The sequence below is a fragment of the Chionomys nivalis genome, chromosome 17, assembly GCF_950005125.1.
Source record: "Chionomys nivalis chromosome 17, mChiNiv1.1, whole genome shotgun sequence".
Lineage (NCBI taxonomy): Eukaryota > Metazoa > Chordata > Mammalia > Rodentia > Cricetidae > Chionomys > Chionomys nivalis.
In genome coordinates, this window is record NC_080102.1 from 4,830,053 (window position 1) to 4,857,642 (window position 27,590).

The 27,590-nt window shown below is 45.2% G+C and overlaps 1 protein-coding gene across 2 annotated transcripts; it reads left to right on the top strand.

The window, feature by feature from the left end:
- On the top strand, positions 1 to 27,590 carry Atp6v1c1 (ATPase H+ transporting V1 subunit C1). Of its 2 annotated transcripts, none has more exons than XM_057791888.1 (13): positions 1 to 158; positions 12,815 to 12,978; positions 14,404 to 14,471; positions 15,011 to 15,096; positions 16,348 to 16,442; positions 16,999 to 17,090; positions 18,660 to 18,758; positions 20,840 to 20,908; positions 22,127 to 22,219; positions 22,324 to 22,417; positions 23,498 to 23,595; positions 25,170 to 25,296; positions 26,725 to 27,590. In XM_057791888.1, the coding sequence occupies exons 2-13, from the start codon at positions 12,847 to 12,849 to the stop codon at positions 26,818 to 26,820; spliced, it is 1,149 nt and encodes a 382-aa protein (XP_057647871.1). In that variant the 5' UTR covers positions 1 to 158; positions 12,815 to 12,846; the 3' UTR covers positions 26,821 to 27,590. The 2 variants fall into 2 exon arrangements, with proteins under 2 accessions (XP_057647871.1, XP_057647872.1); XM_057791889.1 differs by lacking the exon at positions 1 to 158 and adding an exon at positions 5,913 to 6,032.

The window sequence follows — 27,590 nt, forward strand, 5'->3', positions numbered from 1 at the left end:
GCTGGCACGTGACTCGCTCTGGGCGCAGGGGTCGAGGAAGCCGAGAGGCCGGAGCTTAGGTCCGGGAGGGATGGAGCGCTGAGCGGTTAACGTCTGCCCGGCTTCCCACCTCCGCACCCGCCGCCGCCGCCGCCGCCGCCTCCGAGACACCTTCCCGGGTCAGTGAGCGACAGCCCTGCCGGGAGCTGGCACTGCAGTGGCCGCCGGGGAAGGATGGGGGCGGGCGCGGGGCCCTAGACTGTGGCGTCGGAGCTGCAGCCGGCCTGGGCGCCGGGTGTCCGCATCTCCGGGCCCAGGGTTTGGTGTCTTCGGAAGAAGGGGCCTTGACAGGAACCCAGTGGACAGAAGGGAGAGGGTATAGTACGTTTGGGTCCCTCTTGGGTTCGAGTCCTAGTCAGTGCTGGCCACTCGCGAGGGGTTAGAATGTAATAGAATGGCTCTCCAAGGAGGATCTGGGCTGGAGTGCTGTCTCCGCTGGGTGTTCTCGTCTGTCCGGGAGGAGAAGAAATGTCAGTTTTCAGGGCCGAAGAGGTGTCTACCGCAGGCAGGGGGCGGTCACTGAGGACACAGGGTCATTGTAGGCAGTGGACGGAACAGGAACAGAGGCAGCTAAAACCATTTCACCAGAATGTGAGGTGGGTAGGCAAAATCTCTTGAAAAGGAACTTGCGGGCAGCCTCTCACAAGGCAAATTGAATCACCTATGAGGCATAAGAGGGAAGCGAGTGCTCTTTTTCAGAGGAAAAATGCAATGTGTGTGTGTGTCTGTGTGTGTGTGTTTGGGGTGGTGGTGGCCGCTCAGTAGTTAGTAGTTAGTGCTGGGGTGTGACTAGCTGGGCCCTGGAGTTCGCAGTGATGGTGAGATGATAGGTCACAGGAGAGCTGATGAAACTAGTAAAACAGAGAGGAAAAAAGTATGGAGGAGAGAAAACTTGAATTTGGGTCTTGGTGAGCTAGCGGGGTTGGAGAACGGACGAAGGAGAACTCTATTCAGGGAAGGCCCCAGGATTTGAGGTCCTGACGAGAGGGAAGGCATGTTTCGGGGTGCCAAGGCCAGGTTTGAAGTCGGCTGCATTGTGAAGTAATGGGGATAGCTCTGAGGCCGAGTGACACCTGTCACCTAAGTGCACGCCCAGTACCAGAGACTATGGGGACGCCAAGGCTTAGGAAGCTGACCCGGTCTCTGTTCTCACCGAGTTTACAGACAATTATGCAGGAGGGAGGTTTTAATAATACTGTACGAGTTGGGTGTGGTAGCACAGACCTTACTTAAAACCTCACACTTGGAGGCAGAGCCAGCCAGAGCTGGATAGTGAGAGCGCGTCTGAATCACGGAGACTGTTATCCAAGGGTAGAATGTGCTCCGGAGGAGCAATAGCGTCCTGCAGAGGTGTTTTCCAGGAGTAGGACCTCTGCGGGAGAGTCACAGAAGGCCTTGCTGACGAGTTGACCTGGGGGCAGGTCTGAGAAGAGGTTGGTGTCAAAGGGGGAATGAGCAGCCAGGAGTGAAAAGAACATTCCAAGCTGAGGGAACAGAATCTGTCAAGGCCCCTAAATGAGAGGAGGAGTATACCTTTCTAGAAATCAGGGGGCGCTTGGGATGGGGAGTGGCAGACTGGCAGAGATGCATGCCGGGCCTGTGTCGAGAGCTGGGGTAGGCTCTCCAGGGCTTTCCTGTTAGCAGCACAGAGGATTTTTAGGCTGTGGCTTTAGAAGACATAGTTTTGTGAAGATATGGATGGTGGTATAAGCCAACGAGACTAGCTCAGGGGCAGTGCAGTCCACTGAAGGGTTGTAAGGAATTGGGGAGGGAAAGGAAGAGATTCCGTTCCATTTGCCCCTGCCGGGAGGTAGTTTTTATGGTGCTCTAAGTTGACCTGAAGTGTACAGTGGAGGCCAGATCTTTCTGACGTTTGTTGGAGGAGACTCTTGCCAAAATGTGTTTAAATTTATCTTTTTGTAATGCCATCTGTTGCCCTTTCCCGATTCATTGTGTAGATAGGAACCCATTTAGACTCTTGGGCTAGAAGCAGAGAAGTCAAGTGACTTGTGTAACGTAACTTCCATGGTTTCTGACCTCAGATGCAATTCATGGTGATTACCTATGTAGTAACCATATCCACATAAGAAGGGTAAGGTTTGAAGGTGCATGGCATCTCAGATTCAAAGCTTTTGGTGAAACTTTACCTGGTTAGGGCTGCAACAAGGGATTCTGCAGAGGGAGTTTGTGCTTTAGAAACGGCTTCTGTGAACTGGGCCTGGTACCTGGTACACACTTAAATTCCAGCACTGGGGAGGCGGAGGTAGGAGTCCTGTCCAAGTTTGAGCAGCCTGGCATATATAGTGAGTTGCAGACCGGCCAGGGCTGCATAGCAAGACCCTGTCTGGGAAAGCCCAGGGTTGCTTTTCTGTGTACTGTGTGGCTGGAGGAGATAAGAAGCAACAGGGTGAGCTGAAGTGCACCAGGTGTGGATCACAGCTCTTTGGCAACAAGCGAGTCTTCATTGTGCTGAAGTCTCAGAACTACGGGATCCTTTTCCCTTTTGGTTCCTTTGCAGATACTAGATCTCAAGAAACAGTACTCTGCATCCTGAATGTTGAGAGCTGGGTGATCACTCTAATTCCGAATTTAAAACAAGGCAGGATATTTTTATTTATTTACTTATTTTGAGACAGTGTCTCACTATGGAGCCCTGGCTGTCCTGGAACTAACTCTCTCTCTCTCTCTCTCTCTCTCTCTCTCTCTCTCTCTCTCTAAAAAAGACCTTTTTTATGAGTTAACCCAATTAACTGGTATATTAACTTTTTAAAAGAAACTATTTTTGTTCTGTGTGTATGAATGTTTTGTCTGCATGTATGTTATGTGTACCACATGTTCCCTGTTTCTGTGGAAGCCAGAAGAGGGCATTGGATCCCCTGGAGCTGGAGTTACTGGTGGTTGTGAGCTACCATGTAAGTGTTGGGAACTGAACCTGAGTCTTCTGCCATAGCAACAAGTGCTCTTCCCTGCTGAGCCGTCTGCAGCCGTCTAACTTCACCATTTAGCTTGTACTCTCTCGGTGCTTCTGAGCTGCAATGCTAACGACAGTTTAGACATTTAGGCTGTCCTACGTCTAGACCATCCACCACGTCATGATTAGTGATCCTCACATCAGGACAGCTCGAAATAGTCCTGTGCATTTCTCACGGAGACAGATAAGCATGCAGTATCCCCACTGTCTTGGGCAAATACATGATGAAGATTCAGAAAATAAGAGTAATATTTCTGTAAACTCAGTTTGTTTTGATGACTGTTAGTATTGACTGCAGAAACTACATTTTAATATTTCTAATTGTATGAAAACCTTGAGTTCTCTGTCAGTCTCTGTGTAGTTACCAGCTATGCAGTTGCTAGCTGTGCCTTTGGACAGATACCTTCATTAACTGTTCTCTGCTCTGAAGGAATTTAGCACCAAATTGCGGAACATACTGAAGTGCTTTTCAGTACTCACGATTCAGTGTGTTGTCCTTGAAGCAATTCTAAGAGGGGAAGTAGGGTGGGGTTTGGGGAATTGAGTCAGTCTTGTACTTAGCCCCGATTTTAAGCCTTTAACTTGAATTTCAGACCTTAGCGCAGAGTGCACCATGGTCTAGTCAGGATTATCAATGATCACCAAGAGCAAAGGGAAGTGGCATTCTGAGGAGTATGGGTGACTTCGGCTGTTCCTTGGTCTACTTTGGTGGTCAGGCGACAACTTGGAGCAGTCACTTCCCTGCCCACCTGGTGGGTGCAGGATCCTGTGTACACCAGAACTGACTTGTGAACTCTGGGTGGCTCTCCTGTCTTTGCCTCTGTCTCCACGTGGGAGTGCTCACCACAGTTGCCCCTCAAGCCATCTTTTACTCAGGTTCTGGATAGAGCTTGGGTCACCAAGTGGTGCAGCTAGGGCTCTTATGGCTCTGCCCTTTTGTTTTATGAGCTGGGGTTTCATACCCTAGCCCAGGCTGGCCTGGCGCTCCCTATAAAGTCCAGGCTGCTAGCTTCAAACTCCACCTTCCTGTCTCCTAGATGCTATTCCATACACGAGCCCCCCTAATGACTCTGAATAATAGACATACTGTGGATGTGGTCAGTGTGCCAGTTCACCTACAGTAGCATTACCAGAAGTGACTAGGTGCTTTCCAACGTTGTTTGGCAGGACTGACTTTTATTCTTTTTGAACAGTCAGCAATGACCTTGAACTTCGGATCCGGCCTCCCTAGTGCTAGGAATACAGGTTTGTACAACCACACACAGTTTATGTGGTGTTGGGGATAGAACGCGGGGCTTCAGCCTTCCTAGGCAAGCACCGTGCCAACCGAGCTACCTTCCCCAGCTCCAAAGAATGAGTTTTGAGTAGACCACAAGAGGATAGTAGTAACTAGGGTGCCATTTGCTGGGCTGGTCCTAACCTGCCTCAGATCTTCCTGTTTGTTTGATAGTCATCTGCATAAAAGCAAGGCTCTCTTTTCTCAAATCTATTTCTCTTTTTTTTATAAATTTATTTATTTATTGTGTATACAATATTCTGTCTGTATGCCTGCAGGCCAGAAGAGGACACCAGACCTCATTACAGATGGTTGTGAGTCACCATGTGGTTGCTGGGAATTGAACTGAGGACCTTTGGAAGAGCAGGCGATGTTCTTAACCGCTGAGCCATCTCTCCAGCCCTCAAATCTATTTCTTGACAGCTGGGATGACGAGATACTAGTTTATAAACTAAAGTGATTGAAGATTGTTTTCTTTCATATTTAAATGCACTGAAGACATTTAGGTAGTTCCCCCAAACAAAAGCAGGGTTTCTGTGTGTTGCTCTGACTGTCCTGGAACTCATTTTGTTTGGAGCCTGTTCTGGAACTAGCTCTTGTAGACCAGGCTGGCCTCGAACTCACAGAGATCCACCTGCCTTTGCCTCCCAAGTGCTGGAATTAAAGGTGTGTGCCGCCGCCACCCAGCAGGTTTATGTAGTTAATATTTTTTCACTTGAAAATAAACTTGAAGAAGTTATAGTGTATTTATTGATGATACATGGTCTTAACAATTCTAAGATCTCAAGAATGCTGGAAATATTGAAAGGTGAGCTAGAAATGTTTAAACAGGCTAGGAATAGTCCCTCCCACAACCACAAGTAAAAGGCCTCTGATTTGAAGGTAAAATATTTTGTAATCAAAGAGGAAACATATTTTCAAGGACCAAAAAGGAAGTTATTTTGCACCTAGACCATCTTCCAGCCTTAATTCCTGTGGAACTTAAACTACTGTTAGAGATGAGTGTATTTAAAAGAAATGGCGTACTGCTAATCCGCCTGCCTGTCTGCTTGTCCATTCTTCTGAGACAAGGTCTTACTGGCTATAGTCAGGTTGACCTGGAACCTGGTTGTCACTTAGCCTAGCCTCCAACTTGCCTCAGTTTTCCAAGTGCTAGGGTTATGGGTGTGAGCCATGCAGCTGGGCTAATTATAGGCATGAGCAACCGCAGCTGGATTCAAGCACTAACATCAGTGCAGGCTTGGGGTGCTTACTGGGACACGTTCCTGTTCTCTGTGGTTGTCCCTCTTTGGGGTTATCTTCTACTCTCCAGTCACAGCAGCAATGCTAGCAGATCTGTACAGGCCCAGTACCCCCACCTTTTGTGGTCCTGTACAAGTTGCTACATTGTTGTTTTTATTTTACATTTAAGTTAGTGTGGTATGAGAGTAATTCTAGCCTTCAGATCAGCCTAGGTAAGAGACGTGACAGTTAAACAATCCCAGGCTTTGAACCCAGGCTTTCTCTTCCTACTGTGCTTTTTTCCTTGGGCTGCTCCTGTATTGCACTGAGGTTGTTTTCCTGTCTTGGCCTCTGCATGAGCCTCTCTCTCATCCCTCTCTTTATCTGTGTACCTTTGCCTACCAGATCTGTGGCCATCATCGGAAGTTACTTGATAACGGGACTGCAGTTTTGCTTCCCAGAGGCAACCCCAGTTCTGGAACTTGAGATGAATAAGATCCTACATTGAAAACAGCCACTAGTTAAGTAAGAGATGAGACATAAAATATGTATCTGTCTTAATGCAGTTATAATGTTTACCTGGGTTTAATGAACCTGGGTTGAGAGTGGTGCAGTGGAATGTATGTTGATTGATTTGGACTTAGTTGAGAAAATGTCTTAGATACTTTATTTATTTATATTTATTTTACATGCATTGATGTTTTGCCTGTGTGTGTGTGTGCCTTTGTAAGACTGTTGGGTTTCCTGGAACTGTAGTTACAGACAGTTGTGAGCTACCTTGTGGGTGCTGGGAATTGAACCCCGGTCCTTTGGAAGAATAGTCAGTGCTCTTAACCGCTGAGCTTGCATGGTTTTTATAAACAGAAGGTAATTTGTGCCGAGTGGACCTGAACAGAGAGGCAGCATGGGAAATAGCTAAGGGCAGGCTTGAGGTTAAGGTGGAATTGGATCCAGCAAGGTTTGAGGATATGGCAGGAAAACCTCATCTAAGAACTGGTGGGCAGATTCAAATTTCATTCCATGTGGGAGCCAGAACTTGGTGCACATGTGTAATGAGTTATTCAACCTTCTGTTATCCACGAGGAAACAGCGTGGGCACAAAGCCGTCTGTCACTTGTCCATGTGACATTCAAAATGCTTTGTATTCTGATGTTGGTAAGTTCACTCACTCAAGACAGGAATTCACTGTGTTGCCCAGCCTGGCCTGAGTTCTATATCCTCCTGCCTCAGCTTCCCAGTGCTGGAATTGTAGCTAAACTGTTTTCTCTCAAGACAAGCTCTCACTGGAATTAAAGGCATTTGCCACCATGTCTACCTAGCAAGTGTTCATTCTTGAGCAAAGCGGAAGTTTATCTATTTTGTTCTGTACTCTTAGCATTTGTTTTTGTTTGCTTAATAAGTGTGCTAGTTACCATCAAATGCATGCAGAAAGTGGGTTGATGTATATGTCTGTATGTGTTCAGACATGTCCACACGTGTGTCATTCTAAACTCAGTGTAGTTAAAATAACTTTAGTGAACAACTCTAGTGATGCTGTGTGGTTCTTTGGAAACACTCTGCAATTAGCCTTTTTTGTTTTGTTTTTGTTTTTCAAGACAAAAAAAGTTTTCTCTGTGTGGTCCTGACTGTCCTGGAACACGCTCTGTAGACAAGGTTGGCCTTGAACTCGGAAATCTGCCTGTCTCTGACCCCCAAGTGCTGGGATCAAAGGCGTGCTCCACTATGCCTAGCTATCTTCTGTTGCATACTATTGCCACCTCTTACAACGCTAAACTCACACCTTCCTCCCCCGCCCCCCAATATAGAGTCACTATGTAGCTCTGTCTTGGAACTCACTATGTAGACCAAGCTGGACTTGAATTCACTGATCCACCTGCCTCTGCCACCTGAGTGCTGGGTTTAAGGCATGCTCCACCACACCTGGCTGGGAATGCCTTATTTTGATACAGTGTTTCTGAAACCTGTTTGTAATCTGATTTTCCTGCAGGATGTTTTTTAAAATAATTTTAAAATTATTTAATTTAGTTTATTGTTACAGTGTTTGTGATGCATATGTGAGTTTGGATGCATGCATGCTGTGGTGTACGTGTGAAGGCCAGTTCTCTCCTTCCACAGAAAGGTAGCTTCAGTCATCTCCCTGGCCTCCTCCTCTCATTTTGCATGCAGTGATAAGCTGAGCTGCAATCAGCCCCCTACTTTATGTTGTCAGTGCAGTGCTGGCTCTGGCCCTTTGGTGGCGCTGCCTGGAGCAGGCATGGAGCGGGCATTAGGGTTTTCTCTGGCCATAGTTCACAGATGAAATTGCTGTTGGCCAGCCTTGATCCTGGTGCTTCACACATGGTTATAATAGTGTAAAGTAGTCTTTCTCTTTTGTTTTATCCTCCCCACTCTCCCTTTCTTTAACTGTGGGAGTGTTTGCCGCAGGGCATTTGTGGAGCCTGTTTTCTCTCCTTCCATCTTCACATGGTTCTGGGAATCAAAGTGACGTAGTCAGGCCTGGTGGCAAGAGCCTTTCCCATTGGGCCGTTTGCCAGACTCTGGTGTTCTGTGTTGTGATGCTGTTTGCTAGTCTCTGAACTTTTCAGCTCTTGGGATAGGGGCGTGGTTTTGTGCTTACAAAGTAGGGACACCTGGTAGGCTGGGGAAGTAGCTTGGAGCTGGAGTGCACGTCTGACAAGTGAGGTCCTAGGTGTGATCTCCAGCAACACAAAATACAAAAGATAAAACTGAGCCAGACGGGTACCCACACCTTATTCCCCACTGCTTGGAAAGCTGAGGCAGGAGGGTGGGTCAGCCCAGGCATTTAAACTAGTCTGGGCAGTATAATGAGAATTTGTCAGGGCTGTGTAGTAAGACATTTGTTAAGACATTACATTGTGTGTGTGCATTTGTGTGCACGAACATGTGTGGAAGTCAGAGAAGACATGCAGGAAACTGCTCTGCTTCCATATGTGAATCCTAAAGCATGGAACTTGGTCATCGAGCTTGGAGTTAAGTGCTTTCGCCCTGAGCCAGCTGTTCGGGCCTCCAGCATTCTCAGAAGGAAGATAACATGAAGATTAGGAATGTGACCAGTGATTTAACGGACAGTATCAAATGAGAAGAAAATGGAAATTTTCAAACAGAAAATCCTAAATTAAAAAAAAATGTGTGTGTCTTTGTCTTTTGTGCGTGCACACACACACACACACACACACACAACTGAACATAGAAAGGGGGACTATTTTTTTGCTGGGGAGAAAGAAGCCTGAGGAGACAGGGTGTTTTCTGTTGTGGACTCTATAGATTTTACCTGCTTACATTAGAGGGTAGTGAGGGTGGGTGGAGGGGTGGAATATGAGCAGGGTACAGCAATACAGTGAAGCCATTATTTAAAAAGACAGCCAGCCATAGTGGCCTTTTAATCCCAACACTTGGGAGGCAGAAGCAGGCAGATCTTTGTGAGTTCAAGGCCAGTCTGGTCGACATAGAGAGTTCAGAACAACCAGAGCTACATAGAAAGACACTGTCTGAAAACAAACAAAAACCACATGGGTATAAATAAACCACAGATACCTGTGTGCTATTGCTTGGGTGATATATTTTTGTGGTACTAGGGATGAGACCTACGGCCTCATGACCCAGTGCTAGGCAAGAACTCTACCACTGAACCAGCCCAGTAGGGGGATCTTACGTGGTGTGTGTGTGCGTGTGTCCATGTCCGTCTGTGTGGACTGGATAGTGGGTGGATACTCTCAGAGGGGCTAAGTGGGAAGTCTTTAGCCTCTGAGACCTGTTGGGCTCCTGTCCCTCCTCTTCTCTCCTGTGTGTTTCTGCCGTGATATGCTATCTGACCACCTGCCTGAGTGGAGTGCTGTCTAGACTAGACCTCTATAGTATCGAGCCAAGTCAACATTTTCTCTATAAATCAATTAGCTCAGGTTATAGTGGTACAGGGCTAATCGTGCATGCAAAGCTGATTGCGTTTCAAATTCTACCAGTGTACAAAACTCTAGAATTCAGTAATAACTCAGTCTCAGTATTGTTTTATTGTGTGTGTGTGTGTTTAATTTGTACACAGGAACTGGGGAGATAGCTCCATCAGTAAAATGTTTGTTGTGCAAGCATTGAGGGCCTTAATTCAATCTTAGGACTCATAAAAAAAAAAGAAAACAATAAAAAAAGACCAGGTGTACCTGTTGGTGCTTGTAATCCCAGCGATAGCGAAGCTGAGACAGGTGGGTCCGTGGGGCTCACTGGCCAGCCAGCAAGCCAGCCAAGCCTGCTAGGTAAGCTGAAGGCCAGTGAGAGACCCTGTCTCAGAAAGGGTGGTGGATGCTGGAGGAGCACACCCAGGACTGCACTCTAGCCCCTACACAAACACACATGTATATATATATGTGAGCAAGTAATTTAAAAAGGAACTGTAAGAGAAGGTGAAAAGATACTGAATTTCATCACACCTTGTGGGAATGTAGGACACACCTGCGGCCACTGACGGCTGAAGACGGAGCAGGCGGGACCACTGGAGCTTGAACGCTTTAATAATGGAGAACAGAAGATGTTCTCTTGCTGGAAAAGTTTGGCAGCTGCTCTGAGGTCAAAGAAACCACAGTGATCTGCTTAGAAAGTGCACTTTTGTCTGGCAGTGGTGGCTCACGACTAAACCCAGAACTCGGGAACCAGAGGCAGGCGGATCTCTGAGTTGAAGACCAGTCTGGTCTATAGTGCGAGTTTCCGGACAGCCAGGGATACAGAGAAACCCTGTATTAACACCCCCACCCCCAAAGTTCATTTCTGCAATGTTCTCCGAAGATAAATGGAAACATTTCACAGAATTCTTTGTTCATAAAATGCCTTGAGTTGCAGTGTCCACCTGCAGGTAAGCAGAGCTGTGGAGGTGCGCAGTGACGTTCCGAGCAGGAGCGTTTGCAGCCGCAGAAGCCGGGCCCACCGCGCATCTGCTCCCACCAGCACATTGGCAGTGGAGTTCTGTGTCCCGGCTGAGAGCGGAGTGGGACTGAGGACGGCGAGGTTTAAGGAGACGGTCTCAGGTGGTTCCGAGTGCTGAGGTCGTAAGCATGTGCCACCACGTGTGCCTGACTTTGTTTTTGAGTTCTGGGACAGGGTCTTGCTGTGTAACTCGCTCAGCCTTGAACTCCTGGTAATCCCGTTTCAGCCTCTCAAGTGAATCACCCCTCCTGAATTAAAAATATGGTTTTCTTTGTTTTGTTTTGTTTGGAGACAGGATCTTACCTGTAGTCCTGACTAGCCTGAAATTCAAAGAGCTCTCCCTGCCTCTGCCTTCCTTGTTTGGGGCTAAAAGCAAGAGTCACTACAAATGTTTATTTTGGTTTTGGCAGTGGTTTAACAGGTCCATATATGGCTCAGGATTTGATTGAAGCCTTAAGATGGGTATATTTAATTGTGTATAGATTAGATCAAGAGTAGGAAAAGGGAAAGCAGATAAGCAACTATGATTCAATTTATCTGTTAAATTATCATGTAATCCTCAAGGTTATTCACTCAACAATATTGAAGAAATATAGGCCAGGAAGGTGTGAAGTGGGTGAGAGTCTTAACTGCGCGAGCCCAGGCCCAGCCAGGTCAGCCTGAGTCACTGCTCCTGTGGTGAGGGAGAGAGATGGAGGTCACTCCAGAGAGCACAGTACAACAGACACCAGAGACACTGCCTCAGCCAGTGAACAACCCCACAGTCAGTTCTCCCACCTGCACACACGTGCAGTGCACACATGGGTGCACACATGCACATGCTAGCGTTCCTCTCTGGCCCAGCACAGGAAAGAGCCCTTTAGAGGACGCAGCCTTCTGAGTCCAGGCTAGACCCGGATCTCAATTGTGCGCTGTGCCCTCAGGTACACGACTAAGCTGTGAGCTTCTCAGGGTTATTGTGAGAATGGAACATGGCAGCTTGGAGACCTGTGTGTTTTAGTACCAAATGCAAAGGCCACTTTGCCATCTTTTCTCATCTCCCTAAAGGGCTCTGGTCCAAAGCGAGACTTACAGAGCTTTCTGGTTTGCCCAGACGCTGCTCTGCTGTGTGGAGATAGATTTGTGATATTATTTCCTTTTATCCTGGTAAAGGCTCAGTGGAGGAGAGAGGCGTGTGCTATTTATAGATGGAAAATAGGGTCTCCAGTGTTTCTGGGAGTCTTTGGGACATCACGGGCCAAAACGGTATAGAGTAGGGAGATGGACATGTACTGGCCCCCACTGGACAGAGGGGCAGAGCTCAGGCCATACGCTCTTGACAGAGTTAGAGCAGTTGGTTTCCTTAACCTGCTGTCTGGGGAGAGAGCAAGTAGAAAAATACACCCACAAGTACCCTTCACCAGATTTTCTGGTGTAAACATGCAGTAAAACATCAAATTTCCCCTAACTGAGGCCCCCAAGGAACTTGGTATTATTAAAGGTGGCTCAGAGTGGGCTAACACAGGCCTGTAGTCCTATCTACTTGGGAGGCCTAGGCAGGAGAAACCCAAGAGACTCCAAGCCGAACATAGGCAATTTAGTGAAACCTGTTTCTGGAGGACTGGGAAGGGACCTGGTGTTTATCTGAGGTGCCTGAGGCCCCGGGTTTTGTCTCCATATTGCTAAACAAACAAAACAACCAGAGGCTTAAAGATGCCAGTAGATTCCTGATAGACCAGTGTAGTACAGTCAGGATAGTCTCCTGATTGCTATCTGGGGTAAAATAGTTTGGTGACTGTAGAGTGTTAGGTGGAAGAAACCAGATTGGAAAATAGCCAAGGCCGGTGGCCAAGACAGCATGCAGAGGCTGACAGCTGTGGGGCTTTTGCATCTCAGTGCAGCAAGCCTGCCCACGCAGCCAGAAAGTCCTGTTTTCTTGTGTGTGTGGTGTTTGAGACAGGGTTTCTCTGTGTAGCCCTGACTGTCCTGGAACTATGCAGACCAGGCTGACCTCAAACTCAAGAGATCCTCTGCCTCATTTCCTGAGTGCTGGGATTAAAGGCGTGCGCCATCCACACAGCCAAGTCCTTTGTTCCTCATGGGAGTGAAAGGAAAAAGAGGTGCAGGCTTGGTGGCATGTTCCTGGAATTGCAGCCTTGGGAAGCCAGAGTGGGAAGAGTGCTGGAACCCAAGTTTGAGGCTAGCTTGGGCAAAACATTGAGACCCTAGATCAAAACAGGTGAATGAAGGAAAGAGGGGCCAAGGTCCCAATGTCCCATCTTCCCTCCCCATTCGTAGTCCCCAGTAGCTCCTCTGGCTGGGGCCATTTTAGATCCTGACTGATGTAGGATTGTACTTTAGACATTCAGTGTTACTGTTCTGCTTTAATATTACAGCTTCTCCGTTGATTTCCAAAGAGATAACCAACATGACTGAGTTCTGGCTCATATCTGCTCCTGGGGAGAAAACCTGTCAACAAACATGGGAGAAACTCCACGCAGCAACTACGAAGAACAACAACCTGGCGGTTTCTTCCAAGTTCAACATTCCTGACTTGAAGGTGCAACTGCACTGCGCAGAAAACTGCAGTTGGGGAGCCCGGGGAGGGCACGCTTTGTTCTGTCGGAAGTGAATTTCTAGGTTCCTTGAGAAGTCAAGTCATTCCTCCCTGGCTGTTGACGTGATTTAGAGCGGCTCCTGGTCTCTGGATGTCACAAGGAAGTCACTGAAGTCACGTCTCATTCCCATGTTTCTCTGAGTTATAGGAGGCCTTGGTACTACATCACATGGGATTTTCAGGAGAGAAGAGTCTTAGTATTTATTTTTAAATATCGCAGGAATATTTCTGTTATTGTTTATAGTCTGTTACCACAGTGCCTAGTTAGACATTATTTACTCAATTGAATTTTTTTTTTTTTATTGTTTTTTTGAGACAGGGTTTCTCTGTAACTTTTGGAGCCTGCCCTGGAACTAGCTCTTTCAGACCAGGCTGGCCTCAAACTCACGGCAATTTGGCTGCCTCTGCCTCCTAAGTACTGGGATTAAAGGCATGCGCCACTACCCCCCAGGTGAATATTTTTAACATTTATTGAAGACCCATGGTCTAGCAGTTATGAGGCAGGCTCCAGAATGTTACCTGAACTTTTGCGAAGGCAGCACTTTACTTCTTTTTGTTTTTTTGAGGTAGGGTTTCTCTGTGTAGCCTTAGCTGTGCGGAAACTCGCTTTGTAGATCTGACTGGCCTCGAATTCACCGAGACTCACCTGCCTCTGCCTCCTAAGTGCTGGTATTAAAGGTGTGCACCCCCAGCCAGGCTAACAGCATTTTACTTCTAAAGCATGATCTCTGGCACACAGTTCTGCATACAGAGTCAACAGCAGGCCCTGATGGACAGCCCCAGACCCGTCCTGGGGTCGTACAGCAGGACTTCACATTGCCATTGTCCCTGGCCTGTTTAAAGCAAGCGCAGGGCTGCTCATGAAGTGCCAAGTTTTCATGAGTGGTGCTTTCTCCTTGGAGAATTCCCTCATACATAAAAATGCACTTAAATGTCCCACAACCTTTTCTTTTGTTTTCTTTCTTTTTTTTTTTGCTGTTTTTTATGAAATAAAACTGGAGAATGTAAGGTTTGTGGCCCTTTCAAATAAAGATATATCATCTAGTTTTTGTTTGTTTTTAAAGGTAAAGGGATGTGGAACTGGGAGGACTAGTGCAAGCCTGATCCCAGCACTCAGTCAGCAGAGGCAGGGAGAGCTCGAGTTCAAGGCCAGCCTTGGCCACAGGGACTAGGAGGGATCCTGCCTCAAAGCAAAATAAAAACAGCCCCTTCCCTCTTAAGGGGTGGGAGCCAGATGTGGTGCTGTGAGCCTATAGTCCCAGCACTGGGGAGATTGGGGATGGGAGCCTGAGGTTCACCTTGGTTACATAATAAGACCTTCAGTTAAAAGCGATGGAAGCTGAATACTAAGTTGAATTTCCCTTCTAGGTTGGCACGTTGGATGTCTTGGTTGGCTTGTCGGATGAACTGGCTAAACTGGATGCATTTGTAGAAGGGTAATGTATCTGCATGTGTGGGATTGGACGAAGTGAGATTCTGTTGTCAGCGTCTGGGTCTCTGGAGAGTCTTCCAGAGTACTCTGTGCTAGGTGGATGATTTTGGGAAATGACTGGATTCTTTTTTTATATGTCAATGTTTTGTGTATATTTGTGCGTGTGCACATGTGTATCTGTGTGTACCTGGGGTGTGAGAGCATGTTCATGGAGGCACACATGTGTGCAGGTGCCCATGGCAGTCAGGAAACAGTCTCTCAGTGGAGCCTGTGAGGTTTGCAGACTCAGGTAAGCCACTGACCAGCAAGCCCTAAGATCCTCCTGTCTGCTCTCCCTACACTGGGACTGCAAGCATGTACCACCATGCTCAGCTCCTTTCTTCTTATTAGCAGACGATATTCCCTTATATTCATTGTTATCAAATACTCTATTATATGTCATGTTTTATATAAGGTAGGATTCATTATATAATATGTCCTAGTGTGACAGTTATTTTATAGCTTTTTTTTTCTAAAAATGATTTTTTTTTTAAAACTTTCCAGAGTGGTCAAGAAAGTGGCTCAGTACATGGCTGACGTGTTGGAGGACAGTAAAGATAAAGTTCAGGAGAACTTACTGGCCAGTGGAGGTGAGCTGATCTTTTATGACCTACAATTGTTAGTGTATAACGTGAGTGGCTTAGAAACATAAGCAGAGAGGATTAGAAGCCCATAGGTGAGGCTGTGAGGCTGCTGCTGGCGATGTTACCAATCACATCTGTCCCCTGGATGTAATCTCATGTCACTCTTAGGTGACACAGAATGTAGGGTAAGGTGCAGGCTTTGCTCTCCTGTCTGAAACGACTTACAGACTTAAAGCTGAGCATCTCAGCATCATTGCAGTTAGATGCTCCTGTTTTCTACTTAGAATGATTGACTTATTACAGGGTAATGCCTCTTTCCCCTCAAAATGCTGCTTTTCTTAGTGCCCATAAAATAGACTACTAATGTGTGTGTCTGTAGCTCTAAGTTAATAATTTATACTGAGCCTCTTCTGTAATGATAGCTTTATAAAGAATGCTTTGATCTCATTATTGTTGATTTTATTTATTTAATTAATTTTGAGACAGGGTCTCACTGTGTAGCCCTGGCTGGTCTAGAATTTGTTAAGTAGACTTGGTTGGACTTGAACTCACAGAGGTTCTCCTGCCTCTACCTAGGATTAAAGGTGTGTACCACCACAACCAATAATACTACTTAAAAAAAAAAAAATCTAGTGTTCTGGGGCTGGACAGATGGGTCAGAGGTTAAGAGCACATACTGCTCTTCTAGAGGACCTGAGTTCAGTTCTTTGCAGACACAGTGGATGACTCACAACAACTTGTAACTTCAGGAATCTTGTCTGGCCTCTGCAGGCATGTACGCTCATCTATACATACCTGCCCCTCCACCTCAGATACGTGACTAAAACATAAAATAAGTCTTAATTTCATTGTTCTTCTAGTCTCATTCACATTTATCTTTGCCTATGTTAAAAGACAGCCTTGGTGCTGGAGAGATGGTTCAGGTAAAGACCGCTGGCTGCTCTTCCAGAGTCCTGAGTTCAGTTCCCAGCAACCACATGGTGGCTCTCAACCATCTGTAATGAGATCTGGTGTCCTCTTCTGGTGTGTGGGCATACATGCAGGCAGAAAACTGTTAGCATAATAAATAAATAAATCTTTTTAAAAGACCAGCAACAAAACAGACAGATGTATGACTTGCACCTTTAGTCTCGGCACTCAGGAGTTAGAGGCAGATGGATCTCTAAGTTTGAGGCCAGCCTGGTCTATAGAGTAAGTTCCAGGACAAAAAAAATACTACAACTTCTCTTCAGTAATTAATTTATTACCTTATTTCAGTTGACTTGGTTACTTATATAACAAGGTTCCAGTGGGATATGGCCAAATATCCAATCAAGCAATCTCTGAAAAACATTTCTGAAATAATTGCCAAGGTAAGACAAAAATTGAGGCAGGTAGGACACACTGATTTATAGAAAATTTGTTTAAATTATATATTGTATGTATGTGGTGTGTATGTGAAGTGTGTGTGTGTGTGTGTGTTTGTATGTTATAGCTATGAAATGCTTTTTAGGATTTTCCTCTGTTTTTTGAGACAAGGTCTCTCTATGTAGTCCTGACTGTCCTAGAACTCATTGTGTAGACCAGGCTGGCCTCCAGCTCACAGAGATCCTCCTGCCTCTGCCTCTTGAGAGCTGGGGTGTGCGCCACCACATCTGGCCTTGAGGCCTTTTAATTAGTGATCTCCAGACCTTGTGGGCCGGGTCTTGAACTTGGCTGGAGAATTGATGTGACAGAAGCAGTTGAGTACATGGACTAATACGGTGTAAAAGATCCCTATGAAATTTTGTTAAAAACAAAGTTTCTTATTTTTTCAAATGTGCTTTTAAAGTCGTCCTTTGGCTGTAGCCACACTCCTGGTCAGAGCTATTGGAATTGTGCTGGTAGAGGAAACCTTGGAAACGCGTGCCTGTTTTTCTTCTTTTGAAGGGAGTAACTCAGATTGATAATGACCTGAAGTCTCGAGCGTCCGCATATAATAATCTGAAGGGGAATCTTCAGAATTTGGAGCGAAAGAATGCGTAAGCTCTCAAGTGTTGTGGATGCTAAGTGAGGGAGTGTGGGGCCAGTTTGTGCTGTTTCTGTAGTCAGTGATTCGTGGGGAGCTAGACGGATGGCTCAGCAGTCAGAGTGCTGGCTGCTCTTGCAGAGGACCTGCGGTAGTCCCAGTACTCGCCTGTAACCGCACTTCTGGTACCCTCTTCTGTCTGCAGGCTCCTCTACACAAGGCGTGCACAAAAATACTTCTTAATAGTTTGTTAAATTTTCATGGGAAAGTTAAGTAATTTTACAGAATTTGAGCAATTCAGAACAGATGTGAAGCTGATTCATTAAACTTAAATGGATAAACTCATAAATTTAAAAACTCATAAACTCGTAAATTAAACTCAAATTTACTTGTCACCTGGATGCTGGCTTATTTCCTTATCCATTTGATATTTCACTGAAAATTTTGTAAGGTTAGTTATTTTAAATCGAATCAATTATTACATAGCAATTACGTACCATTTAAAAATTTTTACATAATAACCTGTTTATGCTGTAATGATTATTTTCTACTTTCTCTGTTTTCCAGGTTTAGGATTTTGAAACATTTGCTTGTAACCATATTTGGTTGTTGTAATGTCACTGCAAGTGTAGTTCAGGCTGTTTTCTTGTTGGTTTCTGTGGTGGGGGGAACCCATATGAGTCAAGTGTTTTGTTTTTGTTTTATTTTAAATGTTAAATGTGTGAGAGTGTGGTGTTTAAGTGGGTGGTGCACATCTTTTGTGTGTACCTGTGATGCACAGAGGAGGTCACCCCTCTGTCACTCTTTGCAAGCCTCAGGGACCATCCTGTCTCCATGCTCCATAGTTCTTGGGTTATAGGTATGTGTGTGACTGTGCACAGCTTGTTACATGGATGCTGGTGTCTGGATTCAAGTCCACATGTTGTATAGCAAGTGCTCTTAACCACCAAGGATAGTTTCAAGTACATAGCTATAGATAGCCCAGGGAAAAAGCTGCCTGGAGGTGGGCTCTGGCACAGACGAGACAGGGCATTCTCATTCCTGGAAGACCAAATGAGGGCTGATTGGAAAGTTGATTATTGTGCTAGTTAACCAGAACTGTCTGGTAGGCGATATGAGGGAAAGGGAGAGAACACAGAGGTGTGCTTAGGTGATGTAATTTCATAATCAGGATGAGGTGCTCTGGTGTCTGGTGACTGCAGCTCTCCCAGCCGAGGTTGTAATTAGAGACGCTGGGCTGCCATGATTAAACACCCAGAGACAGACATGAGAGGCCAGTTTTGACAGACATTGACACTTCTCTGGCTACTCTCGACTTCCTAAATAAAATCTGTGTGTGACTGTTGTGCCTGCATGTGTGTGCGTGCACCAGGTGTACACCTGTTGTCCTTGGAGGTCAGGAGATGGTGTTAGGTTCCTTGCAACTGAGCCGCTGTGTGGGTATTGGGAATTGGACCTGGGTCCTCTGCAGGCACAAGTACTCTTAAGCACTGAGCGTTTATGATGTGTGTTTAGCTTCTTTCTTTTCTTGTGTCATGGAAGCGCACACTTACCCACCAATGAATCTCCTCTCATTCTTTAGGGGAAGTTTGCTGACTCGGAGCCTGGCAGAAATCGTGAAGAAAGATGACTTTGTTCTTGACTCAGAGTACCTTGTCACGCTACTGGTGGTAGTCCCCAAGTATGTCTGTTACCAGAGTCTCTAAAACTCAAGTACAACATGAGTCCAGCTCTTTGGAAACGTTTGTTCACGTGGCACATGCGGCAAAATTCGGTTCACAGTGTGGAGGCTCAGTTATGAATCAGTTGGCTTGGCTAACTAATAAACTAAGTAATTTTATTATTAAAAGTTTAAACATACATGTTTCAAAATCAGGCCACTGAATTGTTATTCTGAAAAATATTTATGATTAGTTGAGGTGAACTTGAACCCCGTAAGAATGAAGAATGTGAGCCGGGCGGTGGTGGTATACACCCTTAATCCACACTCGGGAGGCAGAGGCAGGCAAATCTCCCTGAGTTCAAGACCAGCCTGCTACAGAGTGAGTCTCAGGACAACCAGAGCTACACAGAGAAACCTTGTCTTGAAAAATCAAAAGGAATTCTATGAAAGGCTGCATAGTCTCAGCTCTCCCGTGTCACTTGGTTAGAGAGCTGAAGCAGCCGCAGAGGTATGCAAAGAAGTACAGTTTTGTTTACTGACCTTTATATTTAATAACCCTGCCTTCTATATGACTATTTGAGCATGTGTAGTTTTGGAGAGGCCTGGTAAGAGCAGAACTGAATTGTATGGCTCGTATGGTGGTGGAACGTGTCTTTATTTCCAGCACCCGGCAGACAGAGGCAGACATACCTCTGTAAGCCGAGACCAACATGGTCTACCTAGCAGATATCCGGCCAGCAGATATATAAAAGACCCTGTCTCAGAGCAACAGCAGCAGCAAAAGCCTGTGTGTAAGAGAGGCACTCTTAATGGCCAAGGTCTTGTTGACATCTCTGGGGGAATCTGAGCTGCCATGGTAGACTTTGCATGAAGCTACCTTTGTTGAGTATTTTTATCTGGCTGGGTGACCGGGAATAAGAGAAATCACTGTTCCTGGAGAGAGAGGAATAGCAGGGGACTAGGTTTTTGGAGTTGGTGCACGCCTCCTCTAATTGAGTACACAGGCTTTTGGACTTTTCTGCATATGTGGAGAAGAGCGAGGCTCTGAAGGGTTGTCCTTGAACTGGCACTTTGGTCTGGCTGGCCTGGAGCTTCTGCTGCTCTTGCCTTCACATCTGGGCACTGGGGTCACGGGCGTGTGTAGCTGGCCTCATAGGCATGCCCGCTGTGCCCAGTATGGAAAGCTTTGTTTCTTGTTTTCCTTACACAGCTCTTCCATAGAACATCGAGAACATTAGAGCACATTATTTATTCAAAATTTATCTTTATTTATTCTATTTATCTTTGCTTTTTTTAATATTTATTTATTATGTATACAATATTCTGTCTGTGTGTATGCCTACAGGCCAGAAGAGGGCACTAGACCTCATTACAGATGGTTGTGAACCACCATGTGGTTGCTGGGAATTGAACTCAGGACCTTTGGAAGAGCAGTCACAGGAAAATAACTTGCCCATGTTTTTTTATTTGGCTTTCTTTAAAATTTATGATTTGAAAATGTCAGCTTTTGTACCTTAAAGTGGAACCAGGAGCCCTGCAGGTCACTCTACATAATGCATCCCCCGTGCCTCCAATACTGCACTGTAAGTCACACATAGCTGTCCCTCCAGCCCCGAAGCCAGTGACCTTTCCAGAAAACTGTTGCACAGTATTCTGAGGCAGCATCATCTACTGCCACTGGCTTCCTTGCTGCTTCCTGGGGTGCACCCTGTTTTCCATAAATAGAGTTTTATTCAATCCGTTACAATGACCACTAAATGGTAGTGATTCCCTAAGGTTTCTTCTGTTTTTAGAATGAGGTATGTTTTCCAACCATGTAGTTTAAGAATAACATAGAATCTAGACTGTGCTTTTCCACCTTAACAAACCAGTCTCTCGGCTGCGCCTCTGTTGCAACAGTTTCTAGCTCCCAGGGAGGCAGGCGATGAGTACTTCCTGCTTCACTCCATGGGTTTGAGGCATGTTCTCAGTAGTTTTGCTACATATATATGGTGCATTATTGGCCACACTTCCTAACTGCCCCATGTTTTCTCTCCTGGGCATGGCGGAAGTAGGACTTGTTTCCCCTCCCATGTTTACTGTGCCCATGTTTTCTGCAGACTGAACCACAACGACTGGATTAAACAGTATGAAACACTCGCGGAGATGGTAGTCCCGAGGTCGAGCAAGTAAGTGGCTGTCTGGCAGCAGTGCTTTTAAGTCTTCCTACAGCTCGTGGGATTAGGAAATAGCTTCATGGTCTGTGTTTTCTTTCAGTGAATCTGTAATTTTAGAACCATCATTTTTACTTCATAAGTTGTCAACTCTAGTTATCATTTTATATCTAGAAGGGACTTGGCACAGCCAGTTTGACCCCTCATTTCTGTAGATGGAGACGTTTGAGGAGAATGAGATGAAGTTGGTTGCCCAGTCTCACTTCTAGCTAATGGCAGGATGAGGACCAGAGCCAGCTCCATCTTGCTGCCTTTGAAGCCTTGTCCACTGTGCACTCTGCCCACTGGGAACGAGGTGCATTTGCCTCCCAAAGGAATTGCACCAGGCATCTCCTGGATGCTGTACTGATCTCCAGATTTCATTATCACTTTGAGAAGATATAGGAGACTAGATATGTACATCTTTCAAAAGCAACGGAATATTTGCCTTTTTAGTTAAACACATGGAGTTGCGGGTTAATGTGTATTGTCATTTGTCACCTAAAGCAGTGTTGTGAAGCAGTTCAGGTGCTAATTTCCTCACTAATTTCCTCATAGGTAGGAAGCCGTATTTAAGGCACATGACTTTCAGTGCCCAGGGGCAAGGCAGTGCCATTGTAGCTCATGACCCATGTCATCAGCCCATGCCCGCTATTGCTGCCACAGATGTTCTCGTAAAAGAAGGCGTGGAAGACAGGGAGGAAGTGAAGTTAGTAAGGTCAAGCCATGGAGTACTTTCTTTTCCAGTTCATTGGGAGTTAGCTTAGTGTAATAGGAATCATGGACCCTATTGATAGTTCTTCTCGACTTGCTGTGTGACCTGGGTGAGTCTTTGAACATCTGGGCTGTGAGGTGATGGTGGTGGAGCAGCTGAGCCAGACCTGGTGGGCTTGCTGGATTGGCCTGGAAAGAGGAAGAAATAGCCCATGAGACAAGAACAGACCATTTGAGCAGCCAGCCTGGTGCTAGAAACTGAACAGCGTGCTCTGTAGTGTGGCTTTTCTTAGAAGAGAGTGTTTGTTAGCTAGTAAGTGTAAGGGAGGGTGTGAAGGTGTCCTAACGAGAGCGCATCCCAGACAGGACATCTTCCCTGTGGGAGGCAGTGCAGATGAAGAGGGAGGCACTGCTTCGAGTTCTTCCCTGTTTCTGAATTTCACAATAATGTAAGAACTCACAGTGACTTTCCCCCTTTAGTGTTCTTTCAGAGGACCAAGACAGTTATCTGTGTAATGTCACCTTGTTTAGAAAAGCAGTTGATGATTTCCGACACAAAGCCAGAGAAAACAAGTAAGTCTGACTGTGCTTCTCATAAATGTATGCACATGATTTTAATCTGTTGGATTGGCTGTATGTGGTGTGGACAAATTTGTTTTTTTTTCCTCCAAATTCAGGTTCATAGTTCGTGACTTCCAGTATAACGAGGAGGAGATGAAAGCAGATAAAGAAGAAATGAACAGGTTGTCTACAGACAAGAAGAAGCAGTTTGTATGTGGTCTTCCTTAGCATGGCCAGTGCTCAGCAGACCATATGTGCTCAGCCTGTCTTTGACTTGGAAAAGGGGAAAAGTTCTCTGGTCTTTCTTTTTAAGATAGTTGATTTTGGTTACTTTACTCTTTTTTTGAGACAGGTTTCATCCCAGAGGCCAGGCAGAACTCACTGTGTGGCCCAGGGCTGTCTTAAGCTCCGGGTGATTCTCCTGACTCAGCTTTAGAGTATTGGGATTATAGGCAGCCCACAAACATCAGGTCCCACCTGTCACCAGTTCCCACAGCACCGGGGTTACAAACTTGTGTGACCATGCCTGGCTTTTTTTTTTTTTTTTTTTTTAACCTGGGTTCAGGGATCTGACCTCAGGTCTTTTTATGTGCACAGCAAATGTCCTTTACCCAGAGCCATTGCGCTCCTGTTGCAGTCTTCATTGGAACTTTTAGAGCTTATTTTGCTTCTGAGTCTTAGGAAACTGGAAAAATGCATTCTAGAGATACCGAAAGCCTCAGAGTCTCAGAGAGAAACACCATGAAAAGCAGTTTATAATTTGGTACTAGAAAAATGAAAGTATTGCATGAAGGTACCGCTCAGTAGAGTGCTTAACTAACAGACAAAGGCCCCGTGCCACATTGACAGAAACTGGTTGTGGTGGCATATACCTGTAATCCCAGCATTGGAGGAAGAAGCAGGAGTATCGGGAAATTCTAGGTCATCCTTGGCTATATGAGAACTTGTCTCAAAAAAAAAAAAAAAAAAAGAGAAACCATATGTGTTGATGTACATGTGTATGAATTCCCAGAGCTCGGGCTGTGTGCCCAAGATGCCTGTGGGAAGCACACTCAGGTCACACCCAGGTCCAGTCCAGGTGTTGGTAAGCCCTGCTCACACGTGCATCTGCTGAGGGTACAGAGTGGTGGCTTACCCTTTCATTTAAGAGCATGAAGGAAGGTAATAGGGTGTCCAGCATAACATCTGAAACTTTCATAATGTGGCTAGTTACTTCTTTAAAAGGTTTGACTTTTCTAATTGCTATTTGCAAACCAAATTTGTGGTAATTTTGTGTTTTTCTTTTTAAAGGGACCACTTGTGCGGTGGCTTAAAGTGAATTTCAGTGAGGCATTTATTGCGTGGATTCATATAAAAGCACTAAGGGTTTTTGTTGAGTCTGTTTTAAGGTAAGAAAGTTGGAACTGCGGAGTTGAGTGTACTTCTTTCTCATGACTGCAGCTATGTGAAGGTGATTTGGAGCAGCCACAGAGACAGTTATGGGGCAGTGACCGTCAGGGTCACACAGCCTGTCAGGTGCATATTGTCCTTTAACACCAGGCTCAGGACAAGAGAGCCACACTGCTGCACTCTGTCTCTAATGTGTGGTCAAGTACTGTTGGGTGAGACGAGGTTTGGGCAGTTAGTGATTTCATTGTGGGGTACACAGATGTGCTATGTGCTTGTCTGGTTGCTATGGTATCAGTTACTCAACGTGGTCACTTGTTTTGTTTGATACAGTCTCTTCCTGGCTGATTTCAAACTCATTTTTAGCGTAGGCCTCCTGAGTGCGCCATCACTGCTGTGCTTGCTCCACGTGGCCTTTTGATGCAGTCTGGGCGGTGATGCAGCACAGCCTTGTAGAGTAAGAGCTTAAACCTGTAATTAGAAGGGCCTGGACTCCGCTAATACAAAGTGCAGTGTGGTGAATACTGCACCAGTAACAGTCATTTCCATGATAATCACTGAGAGTGACTGTGTGTGTCATACGTTTATAAGGCTGGATTGCCCCAGCTCTGCCGGAAACCCACGGGACCGCGCTACTCCAAAGAAACCCTTAGCTCCAGCTCCATTAGAATTAGTGTGCACTGCCATTAAAAGTCATTTGTGTGGGTATTTTGCCTTTATGCATGTCTGTGTATCACAGTGCCCATGAAGTCCCAAAGAGTGGGCATCACATCCACTAGAACTCAGTTCGCTAAGTACATCTCATGTGGACATGACTTGTAATTAAGTGCACAGTGAATTATAAGGTATTAACCAAGTTTGGTGTGGTGCTTCACACTTTTAATCCCTGCAGGCAGGACGCAGAGGCAGGCAGATACCTGGATTCAAGGCCAGCCTCTGGTTTACACAGTTAGTGAGACCTTATCTTTTTTTTTTAAGCCAATGTTTGTTTAAATGAAGATTTCTCAGATATTTTGCATGTAGTTTTATTTTAAGATGTAGTATAGAATTTACAATAACTAAGTGTCTTTTGAGCCTCTGTACATGCTGCTCCTATTAGAAATTATTTAAAAACTTACCCGAAACCATGCTTCTCTTCTTTAAATTTTTTAAAATGTTTAAAGTAGGTATAGGAAGTCCCAATTTTTATAAACATATCTTCTAGCCCTGTGTTATTTTTATGTACTGGGCATATTCATAGTTTACTGTGAGGTTGAAAATTAATTACATGATTGGTTTGCCTATTTTCCCTCTGCTAAAGCCCAGGCTGGCCTCAAATGTACCCAAGCCCTTGTCTTAGCCTCCTCAGCACCAAGATCACAGACGTGAGCTGCACCCCCAGCGTGGCTCAGTTTTTTACTGACAGACTTCTAGTGGACGCAGAGGCTGGCTTACGCTAGTGGGCGGACCTGTAAAGGGATTGCTAACATGATGTGCGCTGTGTGCGTAGAGAGCCTTGCGGAGAAGCAGAAGGATGTTTGCTCTGAAAAGAAAATACCTGTGTGCATTTACACTACACACCACTGTGCTGCTTTAGGTATGGTTTGCCGGTGAACTTCCAGGCGATGCTCCTGCAGCCTAACAAGAAAACGGTGAAGAAACTAAGAGAAGTTTTACATGAACTGTACAAGCACCTCGACAGCAGCGCAGCCGCTATCATCGATGTAAGTACACGGCAGCTCAGCAGACATAAGGCAGGCACTGCTGAACGAGTGTGCGCTGAAGAGGGCGGCCAGTGTGTGCGTGACCCAGCCCGCTTCTGTTCCCCGAGTGCCTCCCTTGGGGAGACGCAGCAAGTGCTTTCTTTTTATTTACTAGGTGCAGCTGTTCTTGTTTCTAGAAGCCCATCGTTATCTTACTATGTGTCAGATGTTTACAGCTGCAGAAGTTCAGAAACAATCTTTGCGTTTAGTTCTTAAAAACTATAGATTGCAAAGAGAAAGAAAATAAGAAATTATTTTAATTTTGTTTGGTAGAAATAATGAAGTCAATAGATTAGCAATTTACATTTTTATTTGTTTTGGGAGGATACACATATGCCATGTGTATGTGTGTGTGTGTGTGTGTGTGTGTTACTTTTCCTTCTACCATGTGGGACCCAGGGTTCAAACTTAGGTCATTGGGAGGCTTGGCAGTGAGCACCCTTGCCCACTGAGTCATGTCTTTGGCTCAGATGACCATTTTGAAGGGGATGTCATTTCTCTGAAATGGTTTAAAGTTTTATGTTTAAGTGTGTTTGGCCTGCATGCGTGTCTAAACGTCACTTAGTGCTTAATTCTAAAGAGGCCAGAACAGGGAGGCAGATCCTCTGAGCTGTGAGCAGCCCTGCGGGCGGCACCCAGATCCTTTGGAGAAAGAGCCAGTGTTCATGCTGAGTCACTGCCCCAGCCGCTCTAAACATGACAACAGTGTGTGTGTTTGTGTGTGTTGTTTCACCATGTTAGCAGGCTTTTATTTACAGTTTAAATTACACATACCTTGCTGTTTTTCATTTTAGGTAGTATCTCGTGTATGTATTGGAATAATGAGAAATTAGTGGTTTTGGTAAGAGAAAATGCAGGAAATGACTTGCTGTCTTTTCATAAAATCTTGGAGAAAATAAGAATTGTAAATTTTTGGTACAAACTTTGTTCTCAGTAAATTCTTACAAGGTACAAATAGACCTGAAATCTTTAAAAACACACTTGATTTATTTGGATACTACATTTTGTAAGCCTTATCCGCTAAACCCAAGATTTGAAAAGTTAACTTTTACAGTTTACACAGTAAAACACGGTGCAGTTAACTTTTACAGTTTACACAGTAAAACACGGGAAAGTTAACTTTTACAGTTTACACAGTAAAACACGGGAAAGTTAACTTTACAGTTTACACAGTAAAACACGGGAAAGTTAACTTTACAGTTTACTAAAACACGGGACAGTCCCGGTTCAGTCACAGCTTTCAGTGTTGGCGCTCAGCTCAATCTGACCTTCCTGCGCGCCTCAGACTCTACCCATGCTTAAAGCAAAGAGAATGCCTAACTCAGCCCAGATGAGGGGTTCATGCAAGGTTCTGTCAGTGGCTAACTGGCCTTTGTGATTTCTCCTTAGGCTCCTATGGATATTCCCGGCCTAAACCTGAGTCAGCAAGAATACTACCCCTATGTATATTACAAGATTGATTGCAACTTGCTGGAATTCAAGTAAAAATGAGCTCCTAGACAGTCCTGTTCTTGTGTTGGTGTGTGCTCACAGAATTAAGTCTCGTAACCTCATGTCCTCTGCTTGCTCCTTCCCTTTTCCCTAGGTGAATTTTCTTATGTGGTCCATATCTCAACATTTGCTTTTTAAAGGAAAAGAAATATATATATATTCTTTCTTTTTATTGATCAGGTCTGTAAATGTGTACTGAAAAAAATCAGAGTTTATTTATCAATAGAATAGCTTATTTAAAGAGGTATTTTCCTCCTTGATATCATGGTATGCATAATTCTGTGTGTTACTGTTGTGCACAGCCTTGTTTACAGGAGAATGGTGTAAACATACCGTTTTGTTCACTGTATTTAGTAGACATAACTGTTCAGTAGTTACTAGGTTGTGATGTAGAGCAATGTGACAACATTTGGGTGTGTGCTGTATTTTCCCAACACTCTGTCAGCACTGTTGACCCCACAGGACAGAATAAAGAGCCTGTGCGCAGTGTGCTGTGTGACTTGAGAGGGTGTCACTGTGGTGCGGGCTCAGGGAAGGCACAGTCGACCCTTTCAGAGGACTGCTTTCAGGGTTTCCCTGCTGCCGAGCTGTGAGCATTTGTGTCTGACTTGCATATGATTTAATTGTGCCAAATTTGAGCCAGAGCACAAATCTGAAGGTTATTTTTCCAACACATGGTGATATTTATATTTGGACACCGGATGCCTAGTTCTCTTAAATAAGAAGTGGGGCCAGTTTTGAATAAAGTGCAGCAAAACCACTCA